At 34.9% G+C, this 18,192-nt stretch overlaps 1 protein-coding gene across 1 annotated transcript; it reads right to left on the bottom strand.

Moving 5' to 3' along the window:
* Positions 1–2,795: 2,795 nt before the first annotated feature.
* LOC136215939 (uncharacterized) lies at positions 2,796–16,201 on the bottom strand. Its single transcript, XM_066002959.1, has 3 exons — positions 16,074–16,201; positions 3,842–4,070; positions 2,796–3,768 (listed from the first exon to the last, which is right to left on the bottom strand). The coding sequence occupies exon 3, from the start codon at positions 3,561–3,563 to the stop codon at positions 2,895–2,897; it is 669 nt and encodes a 222-aa protein (XP_065859031.1). The 5' UTR covers positions 3,564–3,768; positions 3,842–4,070; positions 16,074–16,201; the 3' UTR covers positions 2,796–2,894.
* Positions 16,202–18,192: the final 1,991 nt, after the last annotated feature.

Raw genomic sequence — 18,192 nt, 5'->3', positions numbered from 1 at the left:
TATCAAGGGACAAAAGGCGTTTGAGTGGAATGAAGATTGCCAAAATGCATTCGAAGGAATCAAGCGGTTCCTTACAGAGCCACCCATGATGAGTCGACCTTTGAAGGGGGAGGATCTATACATGTACGTGTCAGTTACGGATAAAGCCGTATGCACAGTCATGGTGCGAGAAGAAGATGGCCAACAATTCCCCATTTATTACGTGAGTAAGGTTTTGAAAGATGCTGAAACCAGATATTCGAAGTTGGACAAAATGGCATTGGCTGTCGTAACCACGGCAATTCGCCTTAGGCCATACTTTCAGGCGCACACCGTGATAGTTCGAACCCATATACCGATGAGAAAGGTATTACAGAAGCCGGACACTTCGGGAAGGTTGATGGAATGGGCGATTCGCCTGGGCGAATTCGATGTAAGGTATGAAAGCAGGTCATCTTTGAAAAGTCAGGTCCTGGCGGACTTCGTGAATGAATTCACTGACGAGGGGATATCTCATCCCAAGCCTCCATTAGAAGAGTGGTCGATGTATACCGATGGAGCTTCCTCTGCAGATGGAGCTGGTGTAGGAGTTGTGATCAAAGGTCCCCACTATATAAGATTGCGATACGCAGCAAAGTTAAATTTCCATGCTACTAATAACGATGTTGAGTACGAGGCTCTAATATTGGGCTTACGCCTACTTCAAGAAATCACCCCGGAACAGATCGTGATATACAGCGATTCTAAACTAATGGTCAACCAGGTGATCAAGAATTACGAGGTGAAGGACGAGGTTCTAGCCAAGTATGTAGCAGAAGTCAAAAAGATCCTAGATAACCTTGAAGCTAAAGAAACTAAGTGGGAATTGGTTCACATACCAAGGGAATCCAATACAGAGGCTGATCAATTGGCCAAAATGGCTTCTTATGAAGTAAACTGGGCGGATCCAGATTGTCCCTTCGAGGTAAAAATGGCTCCAGCATTCGCTACTAAAGAAGTGTCCGTACTCACAACGGTGGAAGATGATTGGAGGACAGTCATCCGCCAATATCTACTAAATGGAACATTACCTGAAGACAAGGAAGAGGCGAAGAGGATTGTCAGGAGATTAGCTTACTTCTCCTTGATCAATGATGGTCTTTACAGAAAATCCTTTAGTCATCCTTGGCTAAAATGCATTCTACCAGAAGAAGGGCAGCGGATCCTCAAGGAGCTGCATGAAGGATCTTGTGGGTCGCATGAAGCATCCGCCACGATCTTGAGGAAATCCAGGATAGCAGGTTTCTACTGGCCCACAGCTGAGTTAGATGCCCAAAGTTTGGTGGAATCTTGTCACAGTTGTCAGATTCATGCGAATGAGTCACACACTATCAAGCACATTCAGAGACCAATTATTGAAGGTCGTCCGTTCGCCCTTTGGGGAATAGACATCGTTGGCCCGTTTCCTCCAACTCGTCGGCAAAAGAGGTATGTAATAGTAGCAGTGGACCATTTCACCAAATGGGTAGAAGCCGAGGCCGTTTCCTCCATTACAGCAGAACAGATAGTGGAGTTTGTCAAGGATAACATCGTAGGAAGATATGGCATTCCACATACCATCATCATTGACAACGGGACACAGTTTAACTGTGGCAAATTCAAAGCTTTTTGTGAGGGATTGGGCATCCTGAACAGATTCGCCTCCGTTTATTATCCCCAGTCCAATGGAATGACCGAAGTGACCAATCGAACGATTGTAAAAGGGATAAAAAAGAGGTTGGGTGAACACGAAAAAAAATGGGCGGACCAGCTTACAAGTGTTTTGTGGGCCTATCGCACCACCCCAAGAACTGCTACGGGAGAAACGCCATTCGCCCTTTCTCATGGAGTGGAAGCCGTAATCCCCGTTGAAATATAAGTCCCCAGTGATCGAGTGGCCTTTTACTGTGAAAAAGACAACGATAAGCGATTAAGGGAGCGTCTGGATCAGGTTGAGGATCGCAGGAATCAATCCTATGTACGCATGGCAGTATATAAACAGCGGATCGCATCCTATCATGATAAAAATGTCAAGCTTGTGGATCTAAAGATAGGAGATCTTGTGCTTCGCAAGGCTGATAAAGTCCAATCTCGAGAAGGCAAGGGCAAGTTGGGGATCAATTGGATAGGTCCATACCAGATAGTGGAGAAGGTGGGATCAGCCACATTCAAAATACAAGATACGGAGGGCAACACCATGCCACGCACCTGGAACCTCCAAAATCTCCGCAAATACTTTGTTAGAAAATAAAGTGTGGTCTTGAGTACTCTTTTTCCTTTAACAAGCTTTTTCCCATGGGGTTTTTCTTGTTAAAGGTTTTGACGAGGCTCATCTATAAAAGACCTGTCCGCTGTAATAAGGTGTTCATCCCATTAATAAATATCATTGGTTTTATTATTCACGTTCTTTTTATAATTTACTGCTGCAATATCAATATTCCAGTCTTAAAAAGAAAGGGGAGGCACCCAACGTTCTCCACATTCGCAATATATCGCTATCTTAAAGCACATAAGAGGATATTATGGGCGGATCCGTCTCTAGGCGGATCCCAATCTTCAATAAGAGTTAAAACGATCCTTGGACGCAAGGTCTTTACACTCTCTTATCCTTTTCAAAAAGGAATTCACAAGTCCTACGGGCGGCTCACTTCACCTCAAAGATAGGTAGCAAGTTGAACCCCTGGGCAGCTTTACTTCCTCTAAAGAAGGAATAGAACAGCTCCAAACCTTCACAAAGGTTCATATAATGAAGTATGGCTGGCCACCTACTTCAAACAAAAATCCTAAACATACTCACATTAAAAAACACTGTCCTGCGCAAGGATAGAAGTAGCATAATGTTTATACATAGCAATGTTTGGAATTATGCTTGAAAAGTTTTTACAAAAACTTGTTAACTAAATGATAATAGGGGCATCTTCTTTTGTGCTTCCTTCGCCCCCAACGCTCACTTGAGGGTCTTTCTTCTCCACAGTCAGGGATCCGCCTTCAAGAGATACTTCCTTATCCCCTTTTTGTTCAGAATCAGCTTTGGACGGCATCTCCTGGAGGTCATCCAGCGCAACTGTGGTAGAAGGTTTGACGTCCGGCAGGGTTCCCTTCATCCATTTTCGCACATAGTTGCGAAGGTACTCCTTGGCATTGGGCATCTTCTTGAACCTTGCCACATCTTCCGGTTCGGGGACAGCGAACTCAGGATCTGTGAAATCAACTTCAGGATGGGATAAATAGAAGTACGCCATAAGCATCTCTCTATAAAAGAAGGCTTGTTCGCCCACTGTATATTCCGCTTCCCCAAGAGCATCTTCATGGCTTTTAGCATCAGAAGCTATTTTTGCCTTCAGGTTTTGTATCTCCTCGTCTCGGAGGACTAAAGCAGCGGTAGCGGAGGCTAGGTTCGCGTTGGCAGTGGCAATAGTGGAATTGGAATTTGCTATCTCTTTCTCTAGCTTTTCAATAGTTGCCCTATTCGCCACATTCTGAAGAACTCCATTCTCCAGAGTGCGCAAACGAGCATACAGCTGAGAAAAAACAAAAGGATTTAGCCTAAGAACGAAACAAATCATCACATTCTTTTAAAAAACTCATCGAAAGAAGCTCAGACTTTCCCTTATGGACGTGGATCGATTCAGGAATTTGGTTATAATCCTTTTGTACTTCTCCCACCTGTCCTAAAGCTTCGTCCAGGTCACTTAAGAGAGATTCATTCTCAAAAGTTCCTTGAACCCCAAACTTGGCGGACCAATATCCGCCGATATCAGGCTTCGCCATCTGCTTAAACAGGAAAAATCATACGCCGCTTTAAAATCAGATGAGCAGGAAACAAAATCAAGAGACTGATTACCTGAGCCACTTTCTCAGTAGGTTTGGCGGATTTAATCGCGTCCACCATTATCTTGGTACTCCCAACATTATTGGGCCGCCTCTTCTTCAGCGACGGATCGATAGCCATCTCCATAGGGCGTTTGCCCGTATCAGGTTGAGGGTTAGCCTCCTGATTTTTCTTGCGGGCTTCCTCTTCTTGAAACATCCTGCGCGTCTCTGCAAGAGCACGATTTGCCTTAGACACACCCCTGTCAAAGAAGATATCAGAATAATTAAAGCTCCTGAATTATACAAAGTACCTTGATCAAACTGAGTAATTTTTGAATAAATGAATTGATCCTCCACTCGGCGGATCAGAGGAATGTCACTCATCATGAAGGTTAAGGCATCCGCATACGTCCATGCATCCGCCTTAATTTGCTTCATGAGATCCGCCACCTTTTCATCACTGTGTGTTAAGATTCGCATATCGCCCGCCATGTGTAGCGGACGAGAATTCCAGACAGAAGGAAAACCTAACGGGTCATCCTCCTTTATCTTCACGTAGAAAAAACTCTCGTCCCAACTATGAACGTTGGACATTTTGTCGTAAAAGGGCGAATAAACACCAAATTTAGCAAATGTAAGATAAGACTCCGACTTCCTCCTGGAGGGTTTGTGAACAGCTCTAAAGATTCGGCCATTATACACTACACCTAAATTTGATGCAAGATAACAATCTAACGCCATGTCAAGCCAGCCGTTGGGGTGTAGCTGGCTGACGGCGATGTCAAAATACGAGAGGATATCCGCCAACATCTGAGGAAGAGAAAGGCGAAACCCTCTCTCAATATGACTACAAAATACAGTAAAGAAGCCCACCGGCGGATTGGAGGGGCGTTGATGAGAAGCTGGGAGTTGGGTTTCGTAATTTTTGATCCACGAAAAGTGATCCGATAGACTCGCCAAATCCGTGGCACTCATACGAGACGAAGTAGACTCCGCTCGAGGATTCTTTTTTCTAACAGGAACAGAAGAAGAGGCCATTAAACCCAGAGACCGGTTACGGGCACCGGCCGGGGTAAAACCGGAAAAGAAAGATGGGTTTCCGGTGGAACGAGTCTGGTAAGGGTTACGCACCGAGTTATTGAACTCAGTTAAACCAGAATTAATCTCGCCGACAGAAGATTGGGAGTTTTCCGACGAGGATGTGGTCCAACTAAAATCTAGTTCAATCTTGGGAGAAGGCGTCGAATTAAAGAGCTCGGAAGTTGACCCAGAGGATGAAGATGAACTTCTAAACATTCAGAGTAAAAGAAAAAGCACTTACATGGAAATGTAGAAGCTTGAGTAGGATCTTTGAAGTTTCTGAGGAAAAGCTTCGAAAACGGGAGGAGATGGAAAATGAGAAAGGAAGAGAAACTCCGGAAGATGAAAGATGGTTTTTGAAACGTTCCTAGGGCCGTGTGCTATTACACGTGTCGATCATCAAAGGACGTTGAACAGAGTGCACATTAAATGCGGAAGCATAAGACGGCGCGCAGAAGTCCAAAAGCCCTAAAGGACTTTAAAGGTATTTTTGGGGGGGCTTCTGATAACATTAGGATATAATCATAAGGACCAAAAGGGGTAATTACCTTAAGATATGCCACGTAGCAAAGGAAGCCGTCTGGCGGATCATCCTAGATCAGCTCTAAGAGATCCGTCGGCGGATCTCTTAGGCGAATCTCTCCATTTACCTAGATAACGGCTGCCCGCCGTCTCGGCCATAAATGATTATTAAATGAATCATTAATAGTCTCAAACCGCCAAATTAAGAGTAACTTGTAACCGCCATTAAATGAGCATTAATGGAGGTTTTCTAGTTACCTAGGGGTTACGAATTCCTCAACTATATATAGCCTACCTTTCCATGCTATCGAGGTACACTTACTTTTATATTCTCTAAGCTTCGTCAATATAGTTTATTCTCCCTATATTCTACTGACTTTGGCATCGGAGTGTCCCCGGTCGATCCCAACAGCGCCTCACAGGGACGTGATCCGATCAGAAGTTTCTCTTGTGTTATCAACCTTATTTCGGTATTTCCACAAATGCCACAGAACGACAACAGCCGATTCTGCAGCAAACAGAGACGACGCTAGTAATCCTGAGAACCATTCGCAAACGTCATGAACTTGCTCCATACGGCTGTCTGAGTAGAACAGCGCCCAAACCTCTCTGGCAAACACACAAGATATAAAAGTATGAGTTTCATTTTCGTTTACCAAATCACAAATCGGGCATCTGTTCGAAAGTGAACTGCGTCGTTTAGCCAAGTTTGCCATTATTGGAAGGCAATGCGATAGCATTCTCCAAATACAGTTTTTCACCTTAGGAGCAACATGAAGTTTCCATAGAGAATTCCAATTAACCCGATCTAAGATCTGCGGATTCTCGGTTTCGTTTTCGATCGCCTTCCAATATCCGCTCTTTACTGAGTATTGTTTATTCGGGGTGAACTGTCAAAACCAGGTGTCAATGCCCACATGAAATATGTTAGGGATATATAATATCAATTGGTTATCCCTATCATTGAATATATTACATATCAACCCCGTATTCCAGTTGCCATTCTCTTCTTTTAGGTCGCTTACTCAATTAGCTTGGTAGTCTGCCGGCCTCAGACTAGTAGTTCGCGAGTTCGAATTGTCCGGGAGCCAAGGGCTTTCCCAAATGTGTATAGTTCGACCCATCCCGACCTTACATCGCAATCCATCCCGTAAGATAGATCTGCCTGCTAGTAAACTTCTCCAAATATATGATGGATTGTGACCTATATTTTGCTTGGAGAAATTCTTCATTCGGAAAGTAGCGCACCTTTAGTATTGTAGCCATCAGTGAGTGCGGTTCTTGAATTATCCTCGAGCTTTGTTTAGCTAACAATGCTAAATTGAACAAATGAATATTTCTAAAGTCCATTCCTCCTTTATTTTTAGGCCTACACATACTCTCCCATTTTTTCCAGTGAATGCCTGAAGGATTAGTACCCGCTAATTTCCACCAAAATCTATTTAGGATTTTGTGAATGTCATCGCACAGTTGATTAGGCATAAGAAAGATACTCATCAAATATGTTGGGATCGATTGTAAGACGGATTTGATTAACACTTCCTTACCCGCCCTTGATAGAAAATTCTCCATCCAGTTATTCACTCTATTCCAAATTTTATCTTTTAAGAAGATTAAACTGTTTAATTGAATAAAAATTAAGGAATAAATTTTTATTATCAAAATACGATACGTTAAGTAAATATATATACACTAATAAATTATTTAACTAAAAATTAGAAAAAAAAAACTATGTACCAAATAATAAACATTGTAAAGTATTTATAAAAGACTTCTCGATAAAAAAAAAAGTTAGAATACTCCAAGAACTATGTCTAAAATATGTTTGGTAAAATTTTGAAACAAAAAAATTTAAAGAAAAATCAATTAATATCTACAACAAAAAGAGCCCTACAATTTCATTCATTTGTTCACGAAATAAACATTTAAAATAAAATTTTAATAGTTTTTCTATATCATTTATACACGTCTTAACATATAAACTATTTTCTCTTAAATATATATATAAAATATTTAAAATAAGAAAAAAAAATAAAAGGACTAAAATTATTATTGTTATTGATTTTAATGGAAAAAGTCTTATCTTTAATGAAAAAAACTTTAGATTTATATTTACAAACTTTTAAACCACGTTAACTCTTGTAAATTGGAATTGATAAAAGATTGGATGTTACATAGCTGTGTCGTGACAAGTCGGCAAGAGGGAAGTCGGATTGCAATGGTGCTATGGGTAATTTGGTCTGGATGGGTAAATGTTGCAGTCTCCGTTACTTGGAGGAATGAAGGACAACAAGATCGGTGTAGACAAGTTCATGATAGATAGCTGATAGTCGTACGAGCCGCGGACAGGTACATTGGCAGCCGCTCGAGAATGGCCACGTAAAATGTAGCAGACGTTGCGACGTTTGCGGAAGTAAATAAATATGGCGCATGGGCCATAAGTAGAGGAAGTTAGAGGGAGTCGCGGGGAGTTTCTGGGTTGTTTCAACATGTTTGAATCCGAATATGCTGAAGTGACACTTCGAGAAGCTATGCACTGGCTATGGTCTCTTAATTACCACCGGATATTATTCAAAATTGATGCAAAACAAGTTGTGGATAGGCTCTCCTCCAAATCTCATGATATTTCAAAGCTCTGGGAAACGTTCTTACAATATTAAGAGTATTTTCGTTTGTAACCCAGGTTTTTCTATGGTTTACGTCCCTAGATTAGTGAACAGAGTGACCCACACATTAGCCAAACAAATCTGTTTCAATACTAATTGTTTTATTTCATTTATTGTTCGTTCATTTTGATTCAGACTCTTTATACGAGTTCTGATTTTTCTTTGTAATAAAGAGTTTACATTTCCAAAAAAAACTCTTGCAAATTTTTGAAAAAATTAATATGATCAATCGAGATTCATGATATATCTTCTAAGTAAATCATCTTCTAATTAAATTTTATTGCATAAAAACTTAATTAATTAATCTCAAACTTGAAATCTCTAACTAAAACGGCTTCCTTAATTCCTCAAAATATATCATGATTATATAATTCTAGAATAAGAAAATGTGAGTTAAATGTTGCTATCATCAATCAATTTTAAGTGGTTATTGCTTTTCCATCTTTTAGCTTTTGAACAAAGAGGAATTTTCTTATGGCTTTCCAACATTTATATCACTTGTCAATTATATAATCAATTCTTGTGTAATTCAGAATTTTAATTTATTTTCAGTGATCAAAATTCAATTGATACAAAAGTAAAAGATAAAAAAAAAACTTAATACATCAGTTGCCTTTCGAAATTGTCCAAAAAAAAATTGATTGGTCCTGGTGTCTCATTAGCTTCATAAACTTATTTAAAATATCATGATTAAATCCCTAAATCTATAAAAATTTCATAAAAATGTATAAAATAAAAAGTTAATTTATTTTAAAGAGTTAATTTACTTTTTACGTTTTGAATTTTTTTACGGATTTTGATAAATTACAATGTAGGTTACTTTAAACAAGTTCAGGGAGCAAATTGATCACTATAAGCAAGTTCAGGGGGCCAATAGGTCATTTTAAACAAATTAGGTGGCCAATAGATTATTTTAAGCAAGTTGAGAGGGCTAAAAAGACACTATATAAGTTGAAAGAGCTAACGAGACACTATGTAAATTCAGGTGGCCAATCAATCTTTTTGAACAAGTTCAATGGGCCGAAAAAAAAGTTATCCTAAAATCCACATGTCTTTTTAGATTTCATTTGATTCATCTTTGAATTTATCAATTTGATCAATTAAACTTCCAGCGTGTTTATTTTAGCTTTTTAGAATAGCTTTTAATATTTTATCCCCAATTATAGAAAATATAGTGTTTAATTAGGTGTATAAAACATCTTTTAGTTTTTTTTTATGTAAACACTCACTTTTTTAGAGTTTTTCACGACAAGCTCGTTTTTTGAATTTTTCATAAAAAGTTCTTTATATTTATTTGATTTTGATAAAATTATCATTTTTATTTACATAAAATATGTTTCTTCTATAATATTATTCTTATTTCTATAATATTATACCAAAAGAACACTATTCTTCTCATTTTCTTCAACTTTCATCAATTGTTCACCAATTTCATCAATTAATCTTCTTGTTGATTGGATTTTTCTTCTTTTTCGAGTTGCAGTCATTTATTTAGGAGGAAAAAGGAAGACTGTCTTCCCTTTTCCTCCTTACACCGTTCTGTTGTTTTATTTTTCTTCTTCTTTGTTCAATAAATTATAGTTGAATTGCATATATATCACCAAATCTCTTATTCCGCTTGAATTGCATCTGTTATTTATTATCTTTTCATTTGTAATTTTTTCTGTTTTAGCAAGATCAGAAATGGTAAATCTTAATACATAGATCACTACATCTACGTGATTGAAAAAGAAAGGACTCAGATCCGAAGATTCAGAAGAGTTTAAATGCTGAAGATGGGATGACAAATGTTTTTCTGCAAATTTGGAGTTTGAAGAAATATATATTTTATCTATTGTTTGTTTTATCTGTACATTTAATGGATTATTTTGCTCTTTGTATTCGTTTTTTTTACCTTTATGGATTTTGTACCAAACATAGCCTGTACTTATGTAAGGTTTTATTCCTTACTTTTCTAGTTATACTTGATGTTTTTTTATCTATAAAATGACGTATACACTTTTATAAAAAAAAATTTATTTTTATTTTTTTAGTTATTATTGAGTTACTTTAGGTTACTTTTATTATCTTGTAGAGCTTACCTATGCCTTGGGAGGTCATGGGTTCGAATCACATCCGGATCTGGTGGGGATTTTTCTTTCTTCTTTAATGTAAGCGCATTGCGCAAATTTTTAAAATAAAATTTAAAACATGTCCATATTAGACATTTTATATGCCAGCAATAAAAATTCATCATAATTTTATGAACACTAATAATTAATAAGCTAACAACGAACAATTAATAACTGAACCAAACAGACTCTTGATATCTGTAATCGCCCACATAAAATTTCTAAGATATTTAATTGTACACATAAAAGAACATTTTAAAATAAACGAAAAAGTACATTTTCTCGCAATTTTGAAATGAGATTTTACAGTTTTTTTTAGCTACATCAGATATAAAAAGCTAATTTTGAACTATAAAAAATCACACGTTAATAAATGATTAAGGTCATGTTCTTTGTCACTTAATTTTAATATCAGTAATTTCAGTTCAGTAGTATTCAGTTCAATAGTTTATCATTACTTATTACAATTATAATTATTTATTATAATTTTTTTTATTATTATCATTATTATTATTAAAACCACTATTATTTTTTTAAGCTTTTTTATTTTAATTATTGCTGTTTTTAAAAGATTGTATTATTATTTCAGTTTCAATAGAGTTCAGTTCAGTTCAGTTCAGTATGAGATAAAAAAATTTAGTAAAATTTTGAAACAACTTTTAGCAGAAAATTCAACTGATATCTACCATGAGTAAAAAAAAAACAAGTAACAACTACATGAAATCCCAACACACTTTTAACCAAATTTAATATTTACAACTAACTCTTCTATTAATTATAAATATAATAAGCATAATTATAGTTAATTTAACTAATAATTTTTCTATATAAATTAAAAATCAATTTAATTAACAAAAAAAAATGAAGTTCAAACTCAGGTACCTTCTATGGTTACTTTGTTTTTGACAAAGTACTATTATTTGGTGTGTTTTCACCATTGGACGATGGAGTATAAAATTAATCCAACAGTAAAAACACACAAAGTAAGACTTACTTTGTAAAAAACAAAGTAAGCATAGCCTTCACTTCAAACTCAATGGGATAATATTAAATATATATGAAAACTCAAGCCTAATATATAAAATATTTAGAAAAAAATGGGAAAGAAAAAGCATAATTTTTAAAAAAAAAAATATAAATAAATTTTGTAGTTTGATCAATACAACTAGTTCCCGTGATAGTTTACAAATAGACTTGTCCACGGGTCCAGAAACCCGCCCGCACCGTCCAAGCCCGTGTCCCTTGAATAATAAAAATTGTTCATAGGTCCAGCCTGGTCTAGGTCCGTTGAATCCCACCTAATTTTTGGGCAGGGTTGGAATTAATAAAAATAATACGGACCGGCCCAGCCCAACCCGTCTATTAATGTTAATTAATAAATATATATATTTATATATTAAATATTTATTTTTTATAATTAATAATTTTATATTTATATTTAGGTGGGCTTATATGAGTTGGGTTTAGAATTTGATTTTTAAGCCCGAGCCCAGCCCAATCCGAGCGTGCCTAAATTAATAGTGGGCTGGGCTGGGCTTGGACCGAGCATTTTTACCTAAAAAATCCGATAGGTCCGGCCCGAGTCCGGCCCAGTCCGACCCATGGACAAGTCTATTTACAAATAGGAGTCTGCGAATTTTGTAATTAAAAAATATATGAGTTTATTTTTTTATCATATAATACTTGTGGTTTAGTTAATTTGTAAAATTAAACTTTGTAATTTGCAAAGTCAATTTTTAGGCAGTGTTTCGTTATTTCTTTTCTCCTCATGTTTGTCTTTTCACCTTAAAAGTGGGAGTTTCTAGTGTTTGATTACACACCTCTTGTTTGTATTTCATATATGAAAAGTAGTAGTGAATCTTTGCTTTTTGGAAAAACAGCTTTTTTCCAACAACAAACCGCAGCAAACAACAAACAACAACATCAAACAGTAGGTAAACCAAACAAACTTTTAATAGCACCAAATCGCTCATTTTTAAGGTAAATAGTCATGATAACAATTTTTGAAGCAATTACTGAATTTATAAACCGTAAAAATTGTCTTTACAAATCAATCAAACAACAAGGTTTATTTTTATACATTTTCATTTTTTTTTTATTTTTATGGTTTTAAAACATATTTACATATTTGAAAATGCCCTTGCTCTCCGTCTATGATATGAGATTTTATTTATAGGATTGAACCTATATTTGATCATGTGGTATTCAAAATTTTATCATTTGACTCTGTGATATTATTTGGTAACATTTTACCATTGAGACATTTAACCAATTTTGAATAAAAATCTAATCAATTTATTAAATTTTGCTACATGACACAATTTTTGACACGTGACATGTATAATATACATGTAGTAATTGATTTATTTTTTTCATATGGATTTAATATGTGGGTAAATAATAAATTATTTTTTTCTTTCTTCTCCATATATTAAGTTTATATTATTATTTTTTAAAATTTATTATATTTACATGTCACATGTCCAAAATTGTGTTATGTAGTAAAAAATTTAATCAATCGGATAATTTTCTATCCAAAATGGGTTAAATGTCACATATGAGAATATTTCAGAAGGCAGATGTTATTAAATAATTCTACATGGGTCAAATGATAAAATTTTGGATACCACGGAGACCAAATATGAGTTTAATCCTTATTTTTATTTCATATATCCGTTAGGATCACTGATTGTTTAAACATTTCACCAAAACGTCAACCTCTCGGGACTAGAACATTAAAGGCCCACCAGCTTTTATTTAGTTCGTCAAGCCAACATCATATGTGGAGAGTTGACTCTAATATTAATTTTAACAATGTGACCTAATTACTATGTAAAAATATTGTCTACATTGATCCAAGTTCAATTCTTTAAGCCTCGTAGATTTAAAATGCATCTACATATATTAGAAACATACTTTATGAATATAACACGTTCACTTTCTATCTATTTCTAATGGAGGATTCAGTTTATTTCTATTCTCGTTGCGGTTCTTACTTAGACTTTATATCCCGGTGTGACTCCATTTAGACCGAATCGTTAAAGTTGTTTTGACCACAACTATTCTAAGCCCAAAAAGTCAAAGACATAGCAATATTCTATAAGATAATAAGCTTGGAAAATAGACATGAGTGCATTTATCATCTCATATCAGGAATAAAAAATATGAGCCCAATGATAAATAAGGCCCAGGCCCATATATTGTTGGATTCATTATCTCATTCACTGGCCAAGTGAGTCCTTAAAAAAAATGTTCGAAAAATATTCCCGAAGTGTCCCCATGTTAAAAAAGAAAAGAAAAAAAAATACTTAGTTTGAAGTGTTGGGTGCGTGTCCCCAAGTTTTCCGGAGTGTCCGAGTATCCATAGTGTCCGATACTCGAGCGTTAATCTCCTAAAAATTCGGTGCTTTAAAAAATTATATAATATGGTTTCAACTTAATAATCTTTTTGTATGTTACGTAGAAATAAAAATAGAAACTGAAAATACGTATTTATAAAAAAAATATAAGAAACATAAGAATAGGAGAAATGTGTCAATAATAAAAACATATCTATAAAATATTGGCTTAATAGGCATCCAACCCCCTAAACTTGTAACTTTTTTTCACCTGGTCCCTTCAACTTAGGGGACAACTTCTCAACCCCCTCAACTCTCCAAAAACATCACATACAACCCCTTACACCCTATGTTCGGTCAAAATATTGACCCGTGTAAAAAACGTGCTTGACTGTTGACCACACCAATGTCACGTGTTACTTTTTTATTAAAATTTTCCATTCTGGCATAAGAATTTTGATCGAAATCCATCTCTGATAGTTGCTCGCCGAGCACAAATGGGCTTGCTCACCGAGCAGGGGTCTCAATGGAAAAATTTAATAAAAAATGACACGTGGCATTGGTGTGGTCAACAGTCAAGCGCGTTTTCTATACGGGTCAATATTTTGACCGAACATAGGGGTGTAAGGGGTTGTATGTGATGTTTTTGGAGAGTTGGGGGGTTGAGAGGTTGTCCCCTAAGTTGAGGGGATCAGGTGAAAAAAAGTTACAAGTTTAGGGGATTGGATGCCTGTTAAGCCTAAAATATTAGGATATTGCTAAATATGTGATTAACATTTATTCATTTATGAAAACACATCACATCGTGAGAAACTATTTCCATATTTTTAAATTACGGAAATGTGGAATATTTTGTATAAGTTTCTAAGAATTTTGACTTCTAAAACGGATGCATAATTGTGAAATGTTGTAAAATCAAATTTTGTACAACATACTTTTAACCATGGATGGTTCCAGCCCCTTATCTTCGACGAACTGGGGGTGCAAAGATGCCCCTTAAATCTATCTCTTAAAAGAAATTGACTCAAAAAAGTGTAAATGATATTGAAAACAAAAAACAAAATTGGCCTAAAAAAAATATTGTAGTAGATTTTATATCATGCAATTTTTTAGGTAGATATTGGCCAATAAAGAAACATGTATTCGTCACTGTAATAGACCTGTTTACATGTTGGGTACCCGCCTGGCCTGTCCAGGTCCGTGTCCTTTGGACCGGACTAGAACATAAAAATTTATCTTTAGGTCCAGTCCGGCCCAGGACTGTTAAAGTCCGTCTATTTTTTGGACGGACTTGAGATTTATAAAAATAGAATGGTCCAATCCAGCCCGATCCACATATTAATATTAATTAATAAATTTATATATTGATATTTATTTTAAAGTATAAAAGCCCACCAGATTCGACACAAGCCCGGCCATGAACAAGTATACACTGTGCAGTTTCACCCTTTGAAATATGAAAAAATTACACAGAAATTCATTTTTTAAAAACTATTTACAACTATGTCAAGTCTAATTTTGGATTATGTCAAACTAGTAAAATCAGTACTTTTAATATATTTTAAGGATTAGAATTTATAAATTAAAAGTCTAGAATATATTTTCTACGGTTTATGATTTATGAATTGGAGTCTAGATTTTTTAAATTATAGTGTAAAATTATAATATATAGAGAATAATGACATATTAAGAATTAAGTTTGGTGATATGACTTAGTTGTAATTTTGTATTTAATTATGATATTCATGTATTTAACCCGTAGGGAAAATTACATAGAAATTCATCTTTTAAAAACTATTTACAACTATATCAAGTCATAATTTTATATTATGTCAAACTAGTAAAATATATTAAAATCAGTATTTTTAATATATTTTAAGGATTAGAATTTATAAATTATAAGTCTAGAATATATTTTCTAGAGTTTATGATTTATGAATTGGAGTCTAGAATTTTTAAATTATGGTATAAAATCATAATATACAGAAAATAATGACATATTAAGAATTAAATTTGATGATATGACTTAGTTGTAATTTTATACTTATTAAGAATTAAATTTGGTGATATGACATATTATACTTAGGTGATATGACTTCATGTATTTGATCCATATCAATAATATAGTGCTCACCCTAACTTTCACCTAAATGTACAATTTTAATTTTAATAAACGAGTTTCTATTTCTGTTTATAAATTATAGAAACCTGACCGGAAATATATCATACTATTGTCTAGGAGTTTCAACAAAATCATAAAACGCTTTGAAATCAAAGTTTCCGTCCACACTACCCTTCTCTCAGCAGCTTCACCACGATTCGTAAAAACAACGAAAATGACCCATTAGAGAATATTTATATTGCATGACACAAATATGGAAACAGATAAAAACTGAAATAGACATGAAAAACTTATTTTTAAAACATAATCTTTGTAAAATAGTCTCGAAACAACTTTAAACACCAAAAAAGAGATCCAAAAATAGCTATAACGATATAGATAATAATCTAAATTCAAAATACAAAGTGATAGCATATGAAATTACCTCAATTTTCTTTTTCCAACCCAAGAGAGAAGATAAATATTTCACGGATACGAAGACGGAAACGGACACAATTTTCTTTGCCGAACCAAGAGAGAACTCATCCTCTTGAGCTTCAGGTTTTTTAATTTTTTCCATTCGTGGTTTAGATTTGTGATCTGCTTCTGCACCAGTTTAATTGGGTATTTTTTGTCTTCCATTTGACATTTTTACCCTCTTTAATCATCATATTTACATATTGTTTAGCCTTTGTTTTTGAGCAAGAGTGAGGGCATTGTTGGTATTTCGTTCTTGGAATTTGTTTTTATATAGCTTCGTTGGCTCTTCTATGGCACAAGAGGGAAAACAGAACATTTCAAAAGAATATGCTAGGTACCATTGTATCTCTCAACGACGACGTTTCAGCCTATGTTTTTTCTTTTTTTTTTTTTTCTGAGAAATTCAGCTTATGTTGTTTATTTGTATTGTATGTTCCAATTGAATTCCTATATCGGGTCATCAACCGGGTACGGATTTTCCCGAACAAAATTCTCATAGGACGGGGATGGATTTTTTTTAGGAATAAGGTACAAAAATACCCCTAGCGTTTATAGCCAGGAGCAATTTTATTCTTAACGTCTAAAATGGTGCAATTTTAGGCAACAAAAAGCAATTTTACCCTTAACGTTGTCAAGTTGGGTAAATTTGAGAAATAATTCATCAAACTGTCTTCTCGATAATGAATTTTGTCATCTACCCTTCACATATGTGACATTTATCACTCATTAATAGACCATAAACATATGATTAGACGTGAATTTTTTTAAAAAAAATTTAAAAATATACTGTTTATTTATTGTACGATTTGGACAAAAAAATAAAAAAATTTCACCGAATTTATAAATATTAATTTTCAATCCTATTATTAAATCACACAAAATTTGAATTTTTTTTAAACGAACTGATATACAATTGTTGCAGAATAAAGAACAAATATCTGTTTTTTATAATAATGTCTGAAATTCATCAAAGCTATTTTGAGGCTTCGTCCTGCCTTTGAGTATCTTAATTTCTCCCATATTTTTAGGGAGCAAAACCGCGTGGCGGATCGCTTAGCAGCTGCTGGGCATGGGAGAATGTTAGGTGTTTCTACCCTATCTGTTCCTCCTTCTTTTCTTTTGCCTTCTCTCCTAGAGGATAGGATTGGAGTCAGCCTTCCTAGACTGATCCCGGTGTAGGTTTTTTGTTGGTTTTGTTTTTTTCCTTTCCTTTCTTACCAAAAAAAAAAAATAATAATGTCTGAAATTGATCCAACTTACCAACGTTAAAGGTAAAATTGCTATTGACTGCTAACTTTAAGAGTAAAATTGCACCATTTTAGACGTCAGAGATAAAATTGCTCCTTACAGTAAATGTTAGAGGTATTTTCGCACCTTATTCATTTTTTTATCCCTGAAATTAAGACGGAAATGATGCATTAAATCTACTTTATTTTATAAAAAAAACATATCGCATATCTCTATTTATAAATTTTTAAATCACATACATCTGTTTGTAAATTGAGCAAATCACGTAATTTTTTCCTTAAATTTTAATTGTGTTTTTTCATCACTTCATTTACATCACATTTTTGAAATTATAGAAATTTATGTAAGCTATGACTAACGAATTCTACTAAGTATAGAATTATGCTTTCTCCATGTTGTTGCAACATGGGCTAAGGGAGAAAATATTATTTGGAGTTTGTATTTATTTATCACACGATTCGGGGAGTAGTTTAAAAGTCCACCAATAAAATGAAATACTCTGAAGTTCGAAACGAGTCAAAGCATCCACCGCTCTATTATCTTTCCTAAAAATGTGAGAAGCAACAAAATTCATCAAGGAAGTTCAACCACAAACATTGAATCCAATCTTGTCGAAGAGTCTAAGGAAAAGCTTCACAACATAAGACGACTCACACTCAAGCTAAAGATTTTTCCAGTCATGGTCCCAGGCAATATCAACAACCATAATCACACCACACAGCTCAACTAAGTGAGCATAAGTATTAGAAAAAGGAAACACAAACGCCTCATGAGGAAAACCCATAGAATTCTTAAAATACTACCAGAACCACAAGAGCCCAAAGCTGAGCCATGAT

The sequence above is a fragment of the Euphorbia lathyris genome, chromosome 1, assembly GCF_963576675.1.
Source record: "Euphorbia lathyris chromosome 1, ddEupLath1.1, whole genome shotgun sequence".
Lineage (NCBI taxonomy): Eukaryota > Viridiplantae > Streptophyta > Magnoliopsida > Malpighiales > Euphorbiaceae > Euphorbia > Euphorbia lathyris.
This window is presented reverse-complemented; position numbering and strand designations above follow the sequence as displayed.